At 38.1% G+C, this 20,653-nt stretch overlaps 4 protein-coding genes across 8 annotated transcripts; 1 reads left to right on the top strand and 3 right to left on the bottom strand.

The window, feature by feature from the left end:
- Positions 1 to 294: 294 nt before the first annotated feature.
- On the bottom strand, positions 295 to 2,672 carry tmem109 (transmembrane protein 109). Its single transcript, XM_084389644.1, has 3 exons — positions 2,346 to 2,672; positions 1,618 to 1,720; positions 295 to 1,530 (listed from the first exon to the last, which is right to left on the bottom strand). The coding sequence occupies exons 1-3, from the start codon at positions 2,541 to 2,543 to the stop codon at positions 1,175 to 1,177; spliced, it is 657 nt and encodes a 218-aa protein (XP_084245770.1). The 5' UTR covers positions 2,544 to 2,672; the 3' UTR covers positions 295 to 1,174.
- Positions 2,673 to 3,186: 514 nt separating this feature from the next.
- Positions 3,187 to 8,482, bottom strand: LOC311278629 (L-asparaginase-like). Of its 4 annotated transcripts, none has more exons than XM_084389605.1 (7): positions 8,374 to 8,482; positions 7,185 to 7,330; positions 6,090 to 6,185; positions 5,820 to 5,980; positions 3,875 to 3,958; positions 3,584 to 3,746; positions 3,187 to 3,489 (listed from the first exon to the last, which is right to left on the bottom strand). In XM_084389605.1, the coding sequence occupies exons 2-7, from the start codon at positions 7,320 to 7,322 to the stop codon at positions 3,385 to 3,387; spliced, it is 747 nt and encodes a 248-aa protein (XP_084245731.1). In that variant the 5' UTR covers positions 7,323 to 7,330; positions 8,374 to 8,482; the 3' UTR covers positions 3,187 to 3,384. The 4 variants fall into 4 exon arrangements, with proteins under 4 accessions (XP_084245731.1, XP_084245734.1, XP_084245732.1 ...); XM_084389608.1 differs by lacking the exon at positions 8,374 to 8,482 and adding an exon at positions 7,869 to 7,933; XM_084389606.1 differs by lacking the exon at positions 8,374 to 8,482 and adding an exon at positions 7,630 to 7,820.
- Positions 8,483 to 10,783: 2,301 nt separating this feature from the next.
- tmem176 (transmembrane protein 176) lies at positions 10,784 to 17,653 on the bottom strand. The gene is made up of 6 exons (XM_084389657.1): positions 17,521 to 17,653; positions 12,242 to 12,352; positions 12,043 to 12,099; positions 11,692 to 11,838; positions 11,470 to 11,586; positions 10,784 to 11,079 (listed from the first exon to the last, which is right to left on the bottom strand). Exons 1-6 carry the CDS (start codon positions 17,644 to 17,646, stop codon positions 11,053 to 11,055), a joined length of 585 nt encoding a protein of 194 aa, XP_084245783.1. The 5' UTR covers positions 17,647 to 17,653; the 3' UTR covers positions 10,784 to 11,052.
- On the top strand, positions 17,548 to 20,405 carry LOC311278676 (uncharacterized protein). 2 transcript variants are annotated; one of them, XM_084389681.1, is made up of 6 exons: positions 17,548 to 17,659; positions 18,716 to 18,834; positions 18,976 to 19,086; positions 19,302 to 19,358; positions 19,446 to 19,586; positions 19,825 to 20,405. In XM_084389681.1, the coding sequence occupies exons 2-6, from the start codon at positions 18,748 to 18,750 to the stop codon at positions 19,930 to 19,932; spliced, it is 504 nt and encodes a 167-aa protein (XP_084245807.1). In that variant the 5' UTR covers positions 17,548 to 17,659; positions 18,716 to 18,747; the 3' UTR covers positions 19,933 to 20,405. The 2 variants fall into 2 exon arrangements, with proteins under 2 accessions (XP_084245807.1, XP_084245806.1); XM_084389680.1 differs by lacking the exon at positions 17,548 to 17,659 and adding an exon at positions 17,992 to 18,131.
- The last annotated feature ends 248 nt before the right edge of the window (positions 20,406 to 20,653 follow it).

The raw sequence follows: 20,653 nt of genomic DNA, 5'->3' as shown, positions 1-20,653 counted from the left end.
TTTTACCTTTAAAGAATAAGAGGTTAAAAAATAACAACACCTTTAATGGAGCCAGATTAATTATATTGGAGTCAGATAAATATTTGAATTATACACGTCATCCTTCAACTGCATTTTGTTCCGATTATTGGTTAAAAAATAGCAGCGTAAGCTTCCAGCCTTACAATTGTTACGCTTTAAACTATAAGAAGAATGACAATAAACATAAGTCGTAATAAATATTCATGTCATTTCTAAGCTAAATTTCTTGTACATAGCTAGAATCGAGGATTGTATCAAAATAGACATTGCAGCTGCGATTCTTTTTTTATTCCTGAGGTTTCAGTAAAGTCAGCGTGACAAGAAAGATTCCTCTGGATCCAGCCAGTTGAAGGGGGTATGTAGAATAGGGTACAAAAAAGAAAGAAACAAATTTATAAAATGGAGATTCTGGAATTTGAGCAGAAGTTTTGCATCTGGTTCAGATTAAATGCAGAGACCAGTTTTTCAGTTTGTGATTTCTGACTTTAGGGATTCATTTCAGGCTTTTTCTTCTCCTAACGAGCCATAGAAAAATGTAGTGGATTTTGTTAACAAATTTATTATAATGAACTGATTAAATACATTTTGTAATGTTGCCCTGTCCATCATATCCATGAATAATTTACAAAGCAACAAAAACAAGATTATTTAGATGCAGCGTGAAGACATTTTGCAGTTCTCTGAATCTTAAAAGCCCCAGACACTGTAAAATGAACTTTTCTCTCTGTTTGAACATTCAGTATTTGTGAACAATTAGACCCCTAAAGGCCAATTCACACCACACAGAAAAACGCCAACAAACACGTTTGTTGGGTTTTGTCCCTGTTTGCGTCAGGTCAGGGTTTGTTTTCACCTGACTGCACGTTCAATCAGTGTTTTGACGTGTCGAAATCCAATGGCCAGCGTTTGTGGGATGTTAATTGGCCTTTAAATGCCAGATCCAGTTGTGCTATGGGACCAGTTTACTTGATAATCAATAATCTTTTAACTAACTCTTGAAATATTAATGCACCCTCCAAGTTTAGACAAACAAAATGCTCTTGTGGATGTACTGCGGGGGTTATCAAGTCACAATAACATGCTGAATTCTATCCTTGGATTTACAAGAGAAATGGAAATTAAAGTTACATCTGGTCTGGTGAGGGTTTCCATATCATTCCATTTTGCTTTTCTCCATCTCTCTTAGTCGTCTCTCCAGCATCTTGATTTTGTTTTCGAGGTGCGTATCTGGCTTTGCAGATGTTGCACCTATTCCTAACAGGACACAAACACACACCAGGCCTGCTAATCTCATCGCTGTGGTTTCTGCAGAGGCTCCAGTATCACTGAGAATCAATCCAAACATGCCAATGGCAAAGGTGATCTTCAGCAGCCACAGAGCCTGCCTCACAGCCCCGACAACCAAGCGCAGGATGAAGGATATTATCATGTAGGCCACAACAGCCAGAAGGGCCCACTGAGTGACAAAAATCACTCCCTCCGGAGTAACTTTTTGGAAAGGTAGCTTTGCTAGATAGACACATGGAAAAATGTACATGTTAGTATGTGCTTTGGTTTAAATACATTTTAAGTAAAGATATTTTTTTGTAAAATTACCGTCAATTCCTGATGATTCCAAGATTTCCGTAACATACTGGATGACCGTGTTAAGAGCTGATGCCACTGCATCTGACAGCCACTTCACACCGCTTTGTAGAAACTGGTAGCCATAAATAAAATACAAAAGTGTGAATGTTTTTCCAGAAAAAGAACAACTCCACAGAACAGCATAAAGTCATCCAAAAAGCATCATGTAGTAATATCATATACAGGTAGTCCTGGAAAAGTATTTGGACACTACTCTTAGAACTGTATGAATTTCACTGCATTAGCAAATTATCAAACCATATCTGCAAAGCAAATGACACAAGTTCTGCTTTTCTCAGAACTAACCTCACTTTTCTTAACCACTTTGAACTGGTGTCAAAAAGCTGGTGACAAAGTCATTTCACTGATATTTCAGATCACTTCAAGTTCACACAGCTGGTTTCACCACATTACCTAACCTACATGAAACATCAGGTCTGGTTTGACCACCAGAAGGTTTCCAAATATTACACTGATTTATTTACTTTCAAAAACTAATAAACTTATTTTTGTCAAATCCTTCGCTTTTCCCCCCAAATAAAATAAGAATAAATAAATGCATACTTTGTTTCTCATATAGCCAGCATTATTCATTTTACATGCTGTTTCTGAACTAGATAGAGATATAGATACCAAAAAGCATTTACAAAATGGAAAATTCTGTTATAAAAGACGGATTTTCCACAATATCAGCTCACCTTGAGACACAGATTGACTCTGTTTTCGCCGACTGTAGAGACTAGGCAACTGTGTGCTTCCTCCGACAAACTTGTGATGATGGACCGCACATTTTGCAGGGGACCAGATTGCTTGTCCCATTCGAAAGAGTGACACAATGGTATCAACTGATATGAAACTGAAAGTATAAGTGTTGTAAAATATAAACACCGACCCATTTTAAAAAGGTCCCGTTAACTAGTCTAGTCTTAGACACCGCTGGCGCTGAATTATTATGCGTGAGGAAAATGTTCTTCTCAAACGACGTGTTAAAGAAACAACTGGAAAACAACTGAAGTGGAAAACAACTGAACTGGCAACACAGTGTCCAACACAGAAAGACTCAGGACGCTGAATTCAGGCGTCTCCGCTTGGGGATTAGTAAATTAAGTTTTGGATGGGCTTTTTTTCAGAGTCAGATAAATAGTCTTACAAAAGATGCCAGCTCTATCCATCAATAATAAACTTGAGGTTTACTAAACTAATCCATGAGGCGTTCATTTTCCTCGAGCAAATGCCTGCTTCCTCTTTCCTTTCTGGAAGGAGGAGCAACCCTGCCGCCTACCGATGACTAAAGAGACTGTACGGTTTGCATCATTCAGAAAAAAACTACACATAAATTGATCCCATATGAGAATTGTGAAAGACTATTCTTAACTACGATTATAACTCTCACAACCATGTTTACCCTTTGGGGGAATTTTGAAAATGCCAAAGAAATTATGTATAAATGTACTAACTGAGCAGTGTACGTATACCTTAAAATTGTGACAAACATAAAGAATAGTGTGCACACTATAAGCCAACATCATGACACACATTGGTATTGTCATAGATTCATTTATTATTATTATTTATTAGTAGTTTATTTATTTTTCCTCCTACAAATACAATACAGCAGATTGAGAGAAAAATACAAATTCACAAAAAAGATTAAATAAAAAGGTTTCTGATTAAATACTCTTCTTTATCTATTATTGCTATTATTAGAACCTTTTTTATTTGTGTGAATGTTCTGCCTTAAACAGCAGATCGACGCATTGTGAAAAAAGGCTCAAAAAGAGCCACGATCGTTGTGTCATTTTGAGCATGGTCCATGGCTGTCTGACCCCACACGTCTCTCTCCTGGAGAAATGGAGAGAAAGAGTAAATCCAAACGTTTATCTAATCTAGTGTCAGACATTTACCATTAACTGTCCAATAAGAAAGTAGTTCATACCAGTGGTGTGGCTCCATATTCCAGTAGTCTGGTGATCATAGATTTATCTCCCAGATAAACCGCCTCATGCATTACAGTGCGTTCATTATAGTCTTTAGCGTCCATGTCAACTCCTGATAGAAACCAAGCACGCAGCAGAGGGTAATCTCTCTTCTGTACCGCTCTGTTGAGTGAGAGGTTAAACAAAAATAAGCTCATTGACTCATAAAATTATATTAATAAGAAACATGCATTGTGCTGTAAAATGTTGTGTGACATTTATGTGTGAGAAACTACATGGTAAATGCTTACTGGATCATTTCCATGGCAATTCTCACAGTCTGTAGTCTAACAGTGACTCCTTTTAAGTTCAGGAGTTTAACAGCATAACACTGCCTAAAAGAAACACCAATACAGCTGTGATGATTAATTTATGTCCCCAATGTTAGTTTGAATTACATCGCGTGAGAATTCAGCCTGAGATAATATAGGATAAATGAGCTGCTGTCAGTAGAGTGCTGCAGGGATGACATGTTTTTGTAGGCCTAGTTCCCTCAACATAAACCCAATAGGATTTTTCTGGTATTGCAGAAAAAAAGCTACGAGACCAACAAAAGTCAAGGTTCTTACACGTTTTGCACATCATGATAATCTTCACACATGAAAACAACTTTTATGAAACTTGAAGTCTAAATACAATCGCCAAAAGTAAAAAGCTAAAGGCCATAAACGAACTACAACACGAACGCATGACTTCAACGTCACCATCATTAAGCTTCTGACAACTTTTTCAGCTTTTATTTAAAAAATATTTTCCTAAAATTATATTATACTAGTGCAAAAAATGCCCGTGCAAAATCAGTTTTTGTGTGTGTTTTTAGTAATTGTTGGTTTGGTGTGTGCTCATTGTTACAATTACACAGCAAAAGTTCAGTGACATTTTATTTGTGCATGGTAGAAAGCACACAGTGAACTCCGAGAAAAAGTTATGCTTGAGCAAACAGTTTGTGAATAGGCTACTACAAATGATGCCCGTGAAAGAGACTGTGAACGCATTGAATAGGATATGTTTAGTTGGTGAATAGCATAGGCTACTATTACACAGTAGCGATAGCGTTAAGCGCACCAGAATGAAATATAATATTCAGAAGTAAACAGCGTAGCTGACTTACAGATTCAGTTTACAACCACAAATGAATAAGCGCCTCGATTCAGGGAGCAGTGCAAAGTGCCCGTGCAAAATCAGTTTTTGTGTGCGTTTTTAGTAATTGTTGGTTTCTTGGTAAAGAAAACACATTTTTACTCAAATTAATCAAAATGGATTTATCACGTTTTGGAACCAAACTATAATATTCAGGAGTAAACAGTGTAGCTGACAGATTGTCAGAATGTTTATTTTTAAACCACAATCTTCTTGGGGCTTCTTTGACCGATGTTTATTTTTAAACCACAACCTTCTTGGGGCTTCTTTGACCGATGTTTATTTTTAAACCACAACCTTCTAAAAATGATATATTTAACGATATCTTTTGCATTTCTCATCCAAACAACGTCAAACTTGGCACTGCACTTACTCGTGCCCGTAGCGAGACACCTGTCGAGTTTGAAATCCATCGGACAAACGGTTCGAGAGATATGCGGTTAACAGACACACACACAGACAGACAGACACACAGACAGACAGACGTTTCTGTAATTTATAGATAGATTTCTCATCCAAACAACGTCAAACTTGGCACTGCACTTACTCGTGCCCGTAGCGAGACACCTGTCGAGTTTGAAATCCATCGGACAAACGGTTCGAGAGATATGCGGTTAACAGACACACACACAGACAGACAGACAGACACACAGACAGACAGACGTTTCTGTAATTTATAGATAGATTTCTCATCCAAACAACGTCAAACTTGGCACTGCACTTACTCGTGCCCGTAGCGAGACACCTGTCGAGTTTGAAATCCATCGGACTAACGGTTCGAGAGATATGCGGTTAACAGACACACACACAGACAGACAGACAGACGTTTCTGTAATTTATAGATAGATATTATATTGCTAAATAATTTCTGTGTTTTGGCAGACAAAAATACATCACCCCTACAGCAGTCTATAAAGCCAGACAGAGCGAACTCTAAATGGTGATAGATGAAATAAAAGTTGACGTTTTACTAGTCAAAAATGTCAGCTGATTTAACTAATCAATGCAGTTCTAGAGTCTACAACCCATTTCAGATCACATGTGTACTGTATGTACCTGTTTTTAATGGCCATGTATATTGGGCAGTTTCCAAAGCGGTCCTTGTGATGAGGAGACACCCCCTTTGACAGCAAGAAATTAATCATCTCTAAATTCCCCAACTCACATGCTGTATGAAGGGGCGTGAATTCGTCATAGGTTTCACAACTGGCATCCATCTGAAGAGGTTTAAAAAATAAATAAATCACTTTGGGTATGAAATATAGGTTGGAATTCAAAATATTTGCTGTCCACATTTTTAGTTTAGGAAATGTGAAGTTTAGTAACCTTCTCTAGGAGGACACTTAGTGAGATGAAATCGTTGTTTTCCACAGCTCGGCAAGCAAAAGAAGGAATGATTCTGTCAACGAGCGATTTCCTTATCTGAGAGAGAGCAAGGTATAAACTCAAGCCTATGAATATGTATTAATAAGTTGCATGTAAAGACTAACTAGGCTATACATGCTATTACTGAAAAGGTGAAATTGTTCTAAATTTGTTTGAAAATCAAGTCAGGCTGGAATCAAAGCTATAATGTTATATTATAGGTGTCTCTGCACAGATATTCCTTTCAATAACAGGGGCCGTATTCACAAAAAAATTTAGAAATTTAGGAGCAACTCTTTAAAAATAGGGCCGTGTTGCTCCTAATTTTAGGACTCAAAAAATTGTCATCTAAGAGTAATTCACTTATATAATTCATTTATCTAACGCTAAAAGTAGCTCCTTAACCTAGAACAGCTTAAAAGTCCCCCTGAAGAGGAACTCAGAAAAGATCCAACGCTTGCCTGCTGTTTTCAATGAGCATTGCAACTGAGTAAATATATTGGAATATTACACTGACATCGACCTTTTAAAAAGGAATCACATGTATCGCAAAGGTGTTTACATAGTTTTAAACAGTCAGTCCAGTTTGACTTTCTTTGTCTTATCTTTTGTGCTTCTGTAGTTTACATCCTGATGATGTTCTATACAGGTACAAAAAGCGTACGTGTGAATATATATATACATTACACATATAATATATATACATAAAATGGTGGCATACATAAATGGCATTTTATATAGTTATATATTTCTATCTTTATTTCTCCTCTCCGATGTCTTTCAGCTACACTGATGTGTGCAATTTAAAAAAATCACATCATCCATAGCAATGTCAACTCCACCTCAATCTTATATTAGGAGTTCCTTGGTAAAACTTGCTTTTAAGAGTTTTGTGAATAGCTAAAAGCTCAAACTCCTAGCCAGGAACTCGTAGGAGGACTCTTAGTGGTAGAGTAAATATTCTTTGTAAATATGGCCCAATATCTGTATAGTCATTGCTAAGTTTCCAAACTATGAAAGTTATTGGATACTGTATGCAAGTGAGTCTGTTCATGCCTCTACACTTTTGCCATGTAGCCAACGAAGTTTCAGCACTTTGCCCAGTCTTTGCAAGAACTTTTTGTCTCGGACCACCACTCCATCAATGATGATGGGCCTAAAGATATGGTCATCCCCCTTAGCTGGTCTCTGCATCACAGAAACTATGAGAGGGACGGAAAGGAAGGTGAATTGTTACTTAAAAAAAAAAATTTTAGAAACACTGTCATGCTCACAGGAAACAAAATCAACAATTTCCTCTTTTTTTTTAAATCACATCCCTAATTTGTCTTTGATTCTACGGGCAAAACAAGCAAATGTCAATGGGCTCCAAAGAACATTCTTGCGTCACCTAACGTTAGTCGAATCATTACACTCACTATTATTAGATTTGATGGACTACAAATCATGTGACTGTAGTAACGTTACAGTACTTGTAAGTTGATGTTCGGATATAAGCTACCTTAACGTTACCACCAAACAGGGGTGTGTTTCCCAAAAGCATTGTTGGCCAACTATGATCGCAATTTCCATTGAACTCTATTGGTAACGACGGAACTAGCGACCATAGTTGGCTTTGGGAAACGCACCCCAGCACAACAACACGCTAAGGCAGTGGAGACCACTGTTTGTTTGAGACAAACTCAGTTCCCGGAGGACCACTGCCCTTTAGAGTTTAACTCCAACCCTAATTAAACACACCTGGCCCAGCTAAACAAGCTCTCCAGGATTACTAGAAACTGCTTTTGAGCTGGTAGACGGTGGGCCAGGTCCGTCTATCTCGTTTAGTTTTTGATTTGAGTTAACTGATAGGAATCCCTCTGTTCCAGGCCGGCATCATTATTGCATGATTAGCTCTGATTACGACACACTAACGACCGTGAGGATCACCAGGCATGACGAGGCGTTACCCAGCAGCTGTCTGGCTCATTTTTTAAATTTGGCTGTATGAATAACATAGCCTACAGTCCAACATACCGGAGTGAGATCTAATATACTTAAATGTGTAACAATTGCCGTTGGAAACAATCGGTAATCTTTTTGTGAATTATTCATACAGCCAAATTAAAAAAATGAGCCAGAGGGGCCCACCGTCTATGGTTGGAGCTGAACTCTGCAGGACAGTGGCCGCAGGAGCTGAGTTTGAGACCACTTCACTGAGTAGGCATAATGTTTTATAAAAATTCACTTGTGACGAGAAACAAACCTTAAATCTAGTAGAAACTGATGTGTAATATATATTTAGCCAAAAAATTGCTAATTTCAGGGAGGTCCGTCACGCCGTCTGTTGTTAGCAACGAACAAATTCTGGCTGCTACGGGGCAGAGCCATAGAGAGAAAGAGTTGCGACACTCTTTGATGTCGCCGCTATGGCTGTCACGTGGTTCATGTAAGCCCCAATAGTTCCAAAACATGCGCTGGCTGTCATGTTCTTCTATGGGACAGACAGCAGCGATTGCATTATTGAACGGTAAATATAAAATAAAACACACCCCAAGTACTTTTTCCGCTGTTATTGCATTTTGTTAATGTCAGTTTTGCATTTGGAGACAAGTTTTAGGCTATATTTTTGGAGGGAAAAGCTAGTGTTCATGTTCGCATGGGTAGTAGCACTGGCTTTAGCGGCTCTAACTTAACTTTTCCATATCATTCATCTGATGATGGACGTCTCATGATATTTATTTTAGCACAACTGGGCTGTATTAGGCTATTGATTCCCGTGATTTTGCTTATAAATTTTGATCCAGCCATTAGCCTACCTTCGTGATCACGCAAAGAGGTCTGCCGTGGCGGTCCGTTCAGAGTTCGCTTAAGCTAGCTCACTTCTTCTGATGAAAGTGGCCACCCCAGGACCACAACGTGAAACATTATCATGTTAAGACTAAGAATATTATTTTAATATTAAGCCATACACATTATCAAAACTATAACAGATTAAAAACGAATTTAAGCATTGATGATACAAATGAAGGTTTTCAAATAAACTATTTTTATTAAACAATGACAGACAACAAAAATGTGTGCTTGTGTGAACAAGAAAAGCAAAAATCAGGGGCAGGTGATCCATGAAACAGACAGGACTGGTGATGGCCATAACAATCCTAGAGGTCCAGCATTGTTCTCACAAGCCACCTCACTCAAGACAATAAAACATAATGAAAAGTTAGTATATCCCAAAAAATTAAATTAAATAAAAGTTGCTATAAAGGTGGCAGCGATTCATTACCGAACTCTTAACTGACGAAGTCGCGCTAGCTAACTAGCTATGTTAGCAGGCAGTGCTTGAAAATTGGTTGAAACAACTAACATAAAATATAAATAATTACGCTGTGCATGTACAAATGAAGACCAGTATAAGCATCGCAAAGGGCCTCTGATACAAAATAGACAGTTGACAATTCAAAAGAGGTCGATATTTCAACAACTTAACTCTGGAACAACTCGACGCGCAGCAATGTAAGTGAATGGGGTCCAACGCCAAAATGACAGTGTTTGGAACTATCCCGCTCTTCATATCCCGGAAGTAGGCGGTTAAAAGCGCCGCCATTATTTACAACGGAGGTCTATGGGAGTGTCGCAACTCTTTCTCTCTATGGCTCTGCTACGGGGGAACAGCTCATGAATATTTAATAGACAGAGCAGAGTGCATCTAGGCCACGCCCACACCGGGAAGGAAAAAAAAAAAAATCCAACCGTCTTCGTTGACTTCGTATTGCGTGAAGCTGCCTCTGTCATTTCTGACTTAAACAAAAAAAAAAAACAATGTCTAAAAGCTGCTATGTGACAGGGTGTACAGCAAACAAGCTAAAACAAAACAGAAATAAGTTTTTATAAGCTCTCGACCCCCAAAAACGAGCGATGAAGAAGGACACAAAAGTGGATCCAGGCGAGACAGAGCGCAACGTGTCATAGTATTCTGAGAACTACGCCGACTGGAGAGTTAGCTTACAGAAATATATTACGTTATATAAAACTGACATTTGGATATTTTACTTACCAGTGACAAAATGTTTACTGCACACGTAACGTTAGTGTATTTTTAGTGCCTATGATTGTCATGATCCCACAATATATCCATTCTTCCAGCTGATGATTCCTTTTCTTTTTTTAAATCAATTTATTTATTTACTTTTCCTTTTGACTAATATTTCGTGTGCCAAGGTTTTCTTCTGGAAGTTGGCAATTCGACAGCTTTAAAATCAGTCTAACAACTCGGAACTATCACATAACGTGATTAATACTCACGAGCAAACCCTTTATCATCGTAAGCTAATTATTCTATGGTCTTGTTATGTGACTGACGGATGGCCCTGAACATAAACGGTCTTGTTTTCTAACAACTTAGCAAACATTTACATTTAATAATTTAGCAGACGCTTTTTTAGTGCAATAATATGTAAGTGCTGAGACAAGTCCCAGTCTAGCACAGTAGGCTAGGCCTATACACGTAGCAAGGTTTTTATTTTTTATAAATAGAATAGAATAGAATGTGTTAATGGTTCAAGTGTTGATGATCAAGATGCATATTTAGCCATTTCTTGAAAATGGTTCAGTTGCTTGCATGGAGAAGCTGAAATGATCAGAATTTATTGTAAATAAAATAAAACAACAAAATATTACCTTTAAACTTGAAATGTATTTAGACAATATTGATGATATTAGATAAAAAAAAAGATATATACAATTCACTTTCACTTAAAATACAACTACATTTCAGTGCATTGCATTCTTGCACAGCATTACATTGGTTAAGCAAAACCACACATGTTTATGAAGTGGATAGGTTAGTTTGAGGACCTCTGATTAAAATCCAGAAATGTGATACATGAGGGGTACAACTGTCATACATGGGGGTACAAATGTCACTCATGGGATGATCAGCATTCTACTCAGAATGTCTTTCACCTAGGGTCTGAGAGAAAGAGAGAGGAGAAAAATCAATACAGTGCATATTAGCAAACCACCTTTAAAACACTTTGAATTTGATCCTAAATGTTCTTAAAATATAACACAACATTTCATAGTGTTTGTAAAAAGTTTAACGTTTCCATATTAAACTTTTTTTCCTAATGTAATTCTGAACAGAAGTGCAGAAAAGAAAACAAGTTTTCATGGTCATTTTGCCAAAACACTATGAAAACAAAACATTTGACATCAAATCCGATCAAGACTGAAGCTTTGTTTTTCTTTGGAATAAATCATCATTAAATCACAAGTTCATATGAATTATAGACAATGCAAAATCAGTAATATAAAAAAAAAAAAAAATATATATATATAATAAACCATTTTTGTCACTTACCGCATAGTTCGTAAAGTTCCTCCTCTGATTATAAAGTATAGCTGTGAAAGCAGAGGACAGTGCTGTCTGGACAATATTGACCAGTGAGATGGCTATCTTCACTCCTGTGCTGAATCTCTGTTTTGAAGAAAGAGTACTTACTTCAATATACAACTGTTTCATTTTCTTTACATAATATAATATAATAGAACTCTCACATATGAGGGGGTATGAGATACATACAGTGGCATAATACTGTTGGTCACACAACTGGTCTGATCCTATATGGCATTTGGTTGCCGGATTGGAAGCAATGTCAACATAGTATAGGATAAGTGCAATAACTGAGATGATTATGGTCACAGCAGAGACTGCCAAGCAAACAGAGACCTAAAGACAAGAGCAACTTTCATCATTTTTGTCTTTTACATACCTGTAAGTGACTTTTACACATGTGCCTGCTTTTGTGAAGTCTTTGTACTTGATTATTGGTCATGACTGAATTACATTAGAATACACAAACTCTATATGCTGTATCTAGATTATGCCCTAACACAGGCTTGTTAGTCTGTCCTGTTGTAAGTTCAAACTCACTGTCTTCATGGTGGCAATTTTTTCCAATGCTATTGCAGCTGTGCCTGAAATGACAAACTGTTTAAAAAAAAGACGAAAGAATAAAGTTTAGTGATAGGTCCATGGTTGGTGGATATGCAGAATACTGTACATTTCACTGAATACTTTGTCATCACCGTAATCCATTATATAACATCCTAGGCTAATTAGTGTGATTTACCATAAGGCCACTCCACCAGGGAACACCAAAGTTAAGTATCATTGTGATCTCTGTAGAAAGCAGAGGTATAGAATAGGAGATGATCAGCAATCCTATTACTATCTGAGAGACCTATGAAAGACACAAAAAAGCAAGAAAAATGTCTCAGTAAGAAATTTGTGCATCTCAAAGTAAAATATATAACTTTATAATTCAGTTCACATGAAATTTTTATCAGTTTGAGCAGCTATTAAGGTTTTAAATTTGTAATTGTAAACCAAAATGTTCATTCTTCTATAATTATCAAGCATAGGTTTAGTTCTGGCAGGTCACGTTAGTCAGGCTCGCATCAGCTGACTCTCAGCTGATCCACATCTACCTATAGGAGTACGACGCCTATCACCATATACATATATAAGCTCCTTCAGTATTATCAGCAGCTATCGCGTTTCTCATGAGCTAATTACCCTCCTCCATCCCCAGCTCCTCCTCTCGCCCAGTCAGGATTTGGCATTCTGATTCCCCTTGAATCAGAATAAATTATCGAATTATGTTGTACTTTAAAATCTTGAATTAAATATATTTGCAAACTTTCATGTTGGTTCTGTTCTGTTTATCCCAAGGGGGGTTATTGCTGCTCTCCCTGCTCTTATCCACGCTAGGCTGCATGGATGGGCAGGGAGTTCTCGCCCAGAATGGAACCATACCGCCAATTCAAACGTATGCTAATTGCCAATCATATTTGATGGTAGTGGTCCTGACAGAAATTATATTATGTTAGCACATTTTTCACATTTGACCCTCTGGTGCTCTTTAGTCATTTTTGACCAGAAAACTTTACTTCATCAGAATTGTACAAAACTTGGGAAAGGTTTTTGGCACTTGTTATGTGCAAAAAAAAAACCAACAACAACAAAAAAAAAAACACATGGCCATGATTTGAAAAGGTTAAAGGTATGGTACGCAATTTCGGAGAGGTTAGCAACAGCAAGCTAGCTTTGAAAGCATTAAGCCTTGTTTATACTTTTGCCTGACTCCGCACCACGAGCTTCCGCTCTAAGTAATTGTTCTCTAAACAATCAGGAAGCAGCGGTGAGAAGTAAGGTACACATGTGACAATGTTTGTTTTCTATTACACTTCACCAAACCCACGCTACAAAAGAACCAAAGAATCATGTAAAACCCAGTAAACCCTGAGATACGTGACATTAAAACTAAATATATGGATATGAGAACAGATGTATAAAAACTAAATTAAACAACAATCTTTTAAATATTTTCTAATTTCATCAACCATTATTATTTAATTTCATGTATATTTTTATTAAACATGCTTATTTCTGCTATTGAAGGCTCATTATGTAAATGTAAGCAATTAATTTGAACAAGCGCAAACTGTGTGCCTGTAAGATGGTACAGACGTAGCCTACCTGCTCGGCGCCACGCGAAATGGGGTCTCGCCCACACAGCAATGATGTAATTTTTGACACGCACCTTCGCGGCGAGTATAAACCAAGCTTTTGATTCCACACTCCCTCTCCAAAGCCACGTCTCATCCAAAACACATGAACACGCAGCATGAAAATACATAAGTTGACTTCCTGCACATCCTGTCATTCAGACCAAATGCAATGATTGGAAGAACTTTTTTTTAATGATTTTTTATATTCAGATCACTTCTATTATTGATTGCTATCAGGATGTGAAGAGAGTTTCAACCAGTATAACAAATGTAGTTAATCAAACAAAAGCCTACCCTACCTTTAAATGGTCCTCAAAAAAATAGTCACACTTGTGCATTGGAAATGAATGGGAGATGAATTTTATCTAGTGGAAAAGTTTGGTACTGCACCCAAACAGGTTTTTTTGTTGAGAAATCAACCTCAAATTTGGAACACAGCTTATTTAGATTTATGGCTTTGATTTTCTCACAGTTAAGAGTTTAGAGTAAAACATGTTTTGGAAAATATATATTTCATAAAAACAATTTTGTGCTTTTTTTCACAATAAACTTAAAATTCGAAAGTTAACTTTTTTCAATTCAGCAATAATCTGCCAATTGTCTTCTTTAAAAAGTGACCGGACTTGTACTCTAAAGCATTCAAGAATTATGACAGTTTAAGTTGGAAATTTTCAAGTCTGTGCTCAAACAGTGCATGAATGGATTACAACTAATGCATAAATATAATTCAGTACCATATAATCCCATAAAAATACAAAATATTAAAAACATTATTGAACTAAAATGTAGTAAACAATTTCATAGAAATAATAATAATTTTAAAAAATTGTCATTTTTGACCACCACACAAGAGCACCAGAGGATTAAGCAATAGGGTATTGTCACAATTATGTTTAGTTAGTTTTGTTTTCATGGACTTTTAGTTTGTATTCATCTGTTGCCTGTTTCCTTTGTTCGGTTTCCTGCCACTCATCAGTTTCCATGGACACTCATTAATCATCACAGCTGTTTGTCATTGTCTCATTATCACTGTGTATTTAAGTTCCTCTGTGTGCTCACTTCAGTGGTCTGGTATTGTTAGTGTATTACATGCTGTCGCTACACTTTGGATAATCTGAGTCTACTTTGAATTTAAATAAAAGGACTTCTATTTGATCTTCTCTGCCTTTCGTCTTCATCATCGGACTGACAATGTTACAGAATACCATATTTTTGTTTCAGGGGTAGAGACCTGGAGGAGTACGTGGAGGATTTTGCAAGGTCAACCACCTCGCCCAGTGCAACGACTTTGCGCTTATGGAGGGTTTTTGGATCGGACTGGACGACGAGGTCCGGCTGGTGATGCCAAGGGGAAACTCCTACTGGATGATGGCCGAGTACATCAACTTCGCCCTCTGGGTCAGCGGATCTTCTTTTACGGTGGGCAAGATAGAAGAGGATCCTACCGCCAGCGCCCAGTCTCACTCACTCTCACCCCCGAGTGACCCAGCCATTCCCTGCCACAGACATCATGCCTGAGCCAAAGCCTGCTACAGAGCCAGCAGCCTCGTCTGTCCCGGGAAAGAAGCATGAGGTCCCGTCTGTCCAGAGCCAGCCAGTACATCCGTGCCTGTGGGAATTTTAGTGGAGCTGGAAGAGGAAGAATGGCTTATAGACTGGAATACAGAGATAGCGCTTCCCACCCTACCCACCCTACCCACCCACAACCTTTCTCTGTCACTGGTCCCCTCCTGCACAAACATCCCTTTATCACCACTGGTCCCATCCAGCAAAGATTTGTCTTCGTCATTGCTGCAAGTTCCAACCAGCACAGTGTTGTCACCACCATCCCTGTCTATCAACATGTCTGTCAACGCACTCAACCTTCCTCTCCTGTTCACTCCACCAAAGCCAGCTATTCACTCGGGCCCCCCCCCTCTGCTGGATTCCTTCAGCCCTTCGGCTTCGCCCTGCAACCCGGATTCGCCTTGGGATTCTGTCACCAGCTTTGCTGTGGAATGGGGATTCCCTGGCTCCGCCTCATCCCTCTGAGCCCTCAGCTCCACCTCGAACCGTCGACCAGTTGGCTCCACCCTGGCTCCTTTCCCCCTCAGCTTCGCCCAGGACCTTCATCCCTTCAGCTCCACTGGGCTCCCTTGTCCCACCATCACTGCCGCAGTGGATCGCCTCCATCATGGCCATCTCCTGGGTCGCTCTGAAATCTCGTCGGCTGCCCGTACCATCCTGGCCAGCCCGTTCTCATCCCAAGGCGTCACATACTGACGCTTTTGACATTTCGTCTACATCGAACGCACATGGCACCCTTTAGCGTCAATATGCGACGCAGATAGATATGGGCCAGAAGGCGCCTCCTAGCGGTCTAACCCTACCCCAGACCTAAACCTACCCATAACCGAACAAAGCTCTGTGCGTGTCATATTGACGCTAAAGGGTGCCATGTGCGTTCGATGTAGACAAAGTGTCAAAAGCGTCAGTATATGACGTCCTAGGATGAGAATGCGTTGTCCTGGCTCCTACCACCATCCACTTCTCCATGGTTCCTCCCATCATCTCCACCATGGCTGCTACCACCATCAGCTGCTCCCTGATCTTCTTCGTCTGTCTGTCTGCCTGCCCCTTTCACCAGCCCTTTGCCTTCTCTTCGCCCACCTCCAAAGCACCCACCATCCCTCCCTCATTTCCTCTGTTACGGCACGAGGTCACGCCTTCCAGGAATGGGCGTTATGTCACAATTATGTTTAGTTAGTTTCATTGTCATAGACTTTTAGTTTGTATTCATCTGTTGCCTGTTTCCTTTGTTCGGTTTCCTGCCACTCATCAGTTTCCATGGACACATTAATCATCACAGCTGTTTGTCATTGTCTCATTATCACTGTGTATTTAAGTTCCTCTGTGTGCTCACTTCAGTGGTTCGGTATTGTTGATGTATTGCGTGCTACATGCTGTCTAGTTGCTGTTTCTACACTTTGGATAATCTGAGTCTACTTTGAATTTAAATAAAAGGACTTATACCTGATCTTCTCTGCCTTTCGTCTTCATCATCGGACTGACAATGTTACAGTTATGACTTGACATGCCAGATTGTGAATATAGTCATGTATTTCTTTTAGTTCGTAATACAGAATGGTCTCCAGCGCCTTAGTGCTTTTAAAAATGTACATCATATATCTTAAAATATTAAGGACACAATGTTTTTGTTCATTAAAACTGGAATAGTGTATTGACCAATCAGAAGTCATCTGTTTTATAATTAATATGCTACATGGACTATTTGTAGTTTTTAATTTGTATTTTCTTTAACATGATACTTGTATGGTCTATTTATTGGCCTAGTAGCCAAAATGGCTAGTGATTTAAAATGGTAAAAATGGACATGGGGCCAGAACTCCTGACAGCCATACTGGAAATATAGAATTTATATTAACTCAGAGTTCAATAAAATTCTACTTTAAAGTCTTATGCTTGTTCCCTGTTTGTGTTAATTGCCATGTTCCTTGAGCATGAGTCCTAAGAGATTTGGAGGACTAAAGATATTAGGCTATTTAAGATATTTTTAGGCAGGTGCAAATAGCAAGGATACAAAAAGATCAATTGGAAATATCCCAAATTGTGCACACATTATTTATTGTTAGCAAATCTATTGGTCTTTCTCCTCTGACAGAAAATATGTATATATATATATATTGCTTTGTGAAGTTCATTCATGAAATTAAACCCACAATTGACTACAATTTGACTTTTTTCTTTTTTAATAAAGTCTATATGCCAGAACACGTCCTGCGAGAATCTGTGCGGAGCCCTTTAAAATTAATGAAGCCATAACACGACGTTCACTCACCCCAAATATTTTGGGCTCCCCCTTCTCGATGCTGTCCCGCAAAGCTTTTTGTTTGTCTTCCAGCTTTTCCTCTACCCGACTTAAGCCAGTATTCACTGACAGGTCCGTCGTCACAGTCAAAGTCATCCTTCGTTTTCAAGTAAGTTAAGTTTGCAACAAGGGATAACAAATATACGACACGTCTTTAAAGTTACAGTTGAGTAATGTCAGGGCCACAAACTCAGAGCGAATGTTCACGCACAGCAGAATTCCACATGAATGAGTGAGATAGGCTGACCTAAAAAGTCTGCAAGGATTCAGCTCTAGTCGATTCTTTGAGCTGTTTGTAGTGTGCTGGCAGGACCCTTTTCTTCTCCTGTTGAGCAATCTCGCCTATAAGTGCGCAATAATTCCTTATAAAAGATCTGCGCTTCTTTTTTTGTTGTTGTAGAATACAAAAAGAGTTCGACCCTCCCTTGCGTTTTTTTTAATGCAAGCATCGCAACGAAAAGGGGTCTGTCCAGCCCCCATCTCCCCATAGGAGCTTTTATTAAGTGTTTTCGATCACTTCATAAACAGCTCTGTTCCTCTCTGTCACGAGCTTACTAGGATTCACAGAAACTACGTTCGAGGTGAGTCGGTCGTACATTATTTCAATGGAAATTACATTTGATTAGACAGTTATCAATAACATATACAAGCATACTAAAGCTACATATATATTTTATGGTGATGTCTGAAACTAAAAAAGTGCACTTGAAGTGTGCAATGGTTTGCAGTGGTTATCATGCCTATTTGTGATTTTATGCTGTACAAATAAATAAATAAATAAATAAATAAATAAATAAATAAATAAAAAGGAAGGAGCTGTTTTGGACATCTGGGCAGTCCAGCCCTCTGAAGGAAATGAATGTGCAGTGAAGGTTTTTTTTATATATTTTTTTTAACCCTAAACCTCTTCCTCTGCAGTGCTGTTGTGTAATCAGAATTGTATCAAGCTGTGCTGCTCTTCTCTCCAGCCACATTTTCTGTATTATATCCGCCCACTTCCTCTCCTCACAAAGATGTTTTTCTCCTGCATCTGTATTCCCGCAAAACGTTCCTTTAATCCAGGGGGATCAGATCATGTTTGATACTGACTCTCTCACTATTATTTCAGACTGTAGGGAGCCATTATAATCGTTGAACTGAACTTTGAAATGTTCCTATTTTTCAGTACCTCGGTTGATTTTTAGCTGGCTGTTGAAGATGTCAAGCACTCAAACGCAGTCTGCTGACTCGGATCCTCCCAAATTTCACCGTCTGTTCAAGTTTCATGACCCTGAAGTGGTGGCAGTAAGTGGATGTGGGCCAATTTTTGTCATTAAGGAAGACAGATAACGGGCTTGGGATCTTAGTCATCATAACTTGAGATGTTTTTGTTGTTGAATATTTGCTTGAATTTTTTTCTCTCACCATATGTTTTCCCCTCTCTAGGTTATGGTGATATTACTAGGTTTGTTTCAACTCCTCCTGACTGTACCAACTTACAGCGCCAACATTGATATGAAATATATGTTTGTGTGCCCACTCTGTATAGGTTCTGTGGTATGTTTATTTTATAACTACGATACAGTTATGCTTTGAATGATTGCCATAGTCTTATGATTTGCCAAAATGAACAAACACAAAATATATAAAATGAGCATACACAAAATAAACATTTACACACACACATATAACTCTGACAGTTGCTTTAATGTACAATGGCAATCCAACCTTTTCTTTTAATTCTGATGTTGTTGTTCTTCTTCTCCAATTAGTCTGTGATTGCTGGATCCTTTGGAATGGCATCTGAAAGAACTCCTAGGAAAGCACTGGTAAATTCAAGTAACTAAAGCTTTTTTGGATGTGAATTATTCCGACATACACATTAATAAGCAATTATGTGGTTTTCTCTCTATAAGCTAAACATCTGTCTGATCTCTGGTATTGCTGGCCTGGTGGGGACACTGATTGGTCTTGTTCTGTATAGTTATGCTGCAAATACCCCTCTAGTCCTCCCTCCTTGCTCACATGATTCTAGTTGTCCAGAAGAGGTTTTTCAAGTAAGTTCAAATTATTGATTGATTATGCCATTAGTCAGTTAAAAAAATCCCTATACCTATAAATAAATAGCATAATACATATGTTCTGTGCTGTGACTCACATTATTTTATTCAGCATTAATGGAGAATGTATTTAGGCAAAAAATCGCACATTGTCGAATACTGTTATGGTTTTGCTAAATATAAACTTCTCATTTTTACCATAAACTCATACAATTTTCTCTTTTTGTTTTGACAGAGTTTTTACAAAGCGATCTCTGGGCAGCTGTTGTTTTATGATATTGCAGCTTTGGTTCTTTATTGTTTCCTAATATTTTCTGCATTTAAAGGTCTAAGAAAACACTGAGATCATGTTATACACCATATATCTTTGTTCATTTTACGTATGAGCAATCTTAAAAATGTGAATTTACAATATTGTCATGTACAAAAAACAGATTTGGAAGTTTTTTTGTGTGTGAAACTGGTGACAGTAGCTTGATGTACACTGTATTTAACCCGCTACAGCTCAGAACGTAACTTTAATTGCTTGGCTACCACTTTTTAAGTAAAAATAATGTGTTGCCATTATTACAAACGGCAATGATGGTCTTTTGCTAATGAAACTCTGAAAACTCATAAACTCACAAAAAATTAACAATGGATGTAACCAAAATGCAATAAATAAATAAATAAATAAATGTGCAGTTTTACAGTGCCTGTAATTACAAGCAATACAATTATTTTCTACTATGGGTGTCTCTTTAGTGCTTCTATATGTAAATATGCGAAACAATTATTTTCTTGCTGCAATATTAAACTTTTATGTATATATATATATATATATATATATATAAAACTGTTGTCTGTGTGTTGAAATAGTAGGACCAACCCTACTGCCATGTCACATCACATTATGGAACATTCCCGTCACATCGGGGTTTCCCTTTCAGTCAGCTAGGACCACACCATGTAATGTCAAAGATAGGGGAGCATAATGGTATTTTCACGGGAACATGCGAATGCCTTTCAATAGTATACATTATAAAACCTTTATATCGTTATTTAAGCCATACTCTAAAACTGTA

The sequence above is a fragment of the Rutilus rutilus genome (assembly GCF_951802725.1).
Source record: "Rutilus rutilus genome assembly, chromosome: 2".
Lineage (NCBI taxonomy): Eukaryota > Metazoa > Chordata > Actinopteri > Cypriniformes > Leuciscidae > Rutilus > Rutilus rutilus.
Note: the sequence above shows the minus strand (reverse complement) of the source record. Positions and strands in the feature narration are given on the sequence as shown.

Coding starts and splice junctions, on each gene's coding strand:
- tmem109 (XM_084389644.1), bottom strand. CDS start 2,543: ATGGGTCGGTGTTTATATTTTACAACACTTATACTTTCAGTTTCATAT. Junction 1,721..2,345: donor GAGTCAATCTGTGTCTCAAG/GTGAGCTGATAT, acceptor TATGGCTACCAG/TTTCTACAAAGCGGTGTGAA. Junction 1,531..1,617: donor GGAATCATCAGGAATTGACG/GTAATTTTACAA, acceptor GTGTCTATCTAG/CAAAGCTACCTTTCCAAAAA.
- LOC311278629 (XM_084389605.1), bottom strand. CDS start 7,322: ATGCAGAGACCAGCTAAGGGGGATGACCATATCTTTAGGCCCATCATC. Junction 5,981..6,089: donor TAAGTGTCCTCCTAGAGAAG/GTTACTAAACTT, acceptor AAACCTCTTCAG/ATGGATGCCAGTTGTGAAAC. Junction 3,747..3,874: donor ATTGCCATGGAAATGATCCA/GTAAGCATTTAC, acceptor CTCACTCAACAG/AGCGGTACAGAAGAGAGATT.
- tmem176 (XM_084389657.1), bottom strand. CDS start 17,646: ATGACTTTGACTGTGACGACGGACCTGTCAGTGAATACTGGCTTAAGT. Junction 12,353..17,520: donor GGGAGCCCAAAATATTTGGG/GTGAGTGAACGT, acceptor TGTCTTTCATAG/GTCTCTCAGATAGTAATAGG. Junction 11,587..11,691: donor ACCAACAGTATTATGCCACT/GTATGTATCTCA, acceptor TCTTCAAAACAG/AGATTCAGCACAGGAGTGAA.
- LOC311278676 (XM_084389681.1), top strand. CDS start 18,748: ATGTCAAGCACTCAAACGCAGTCTGCTGACTCGGATCCTCCCAAATTT. Junction 19,087..19,301: donor CACTCTGTATAGGTTCTGTG/GTATGTTTATTT, acceptor TTCTCCAATTAG/TCTGTGATTGCTGGATCCTT. Junction 19,359..19,445: donor GAACTCCTAGGAAAGCACTG/GTAAATTCAAGT, acceptor TCTCTCTATAAG/CTAAACATCTGTCTGATCTC.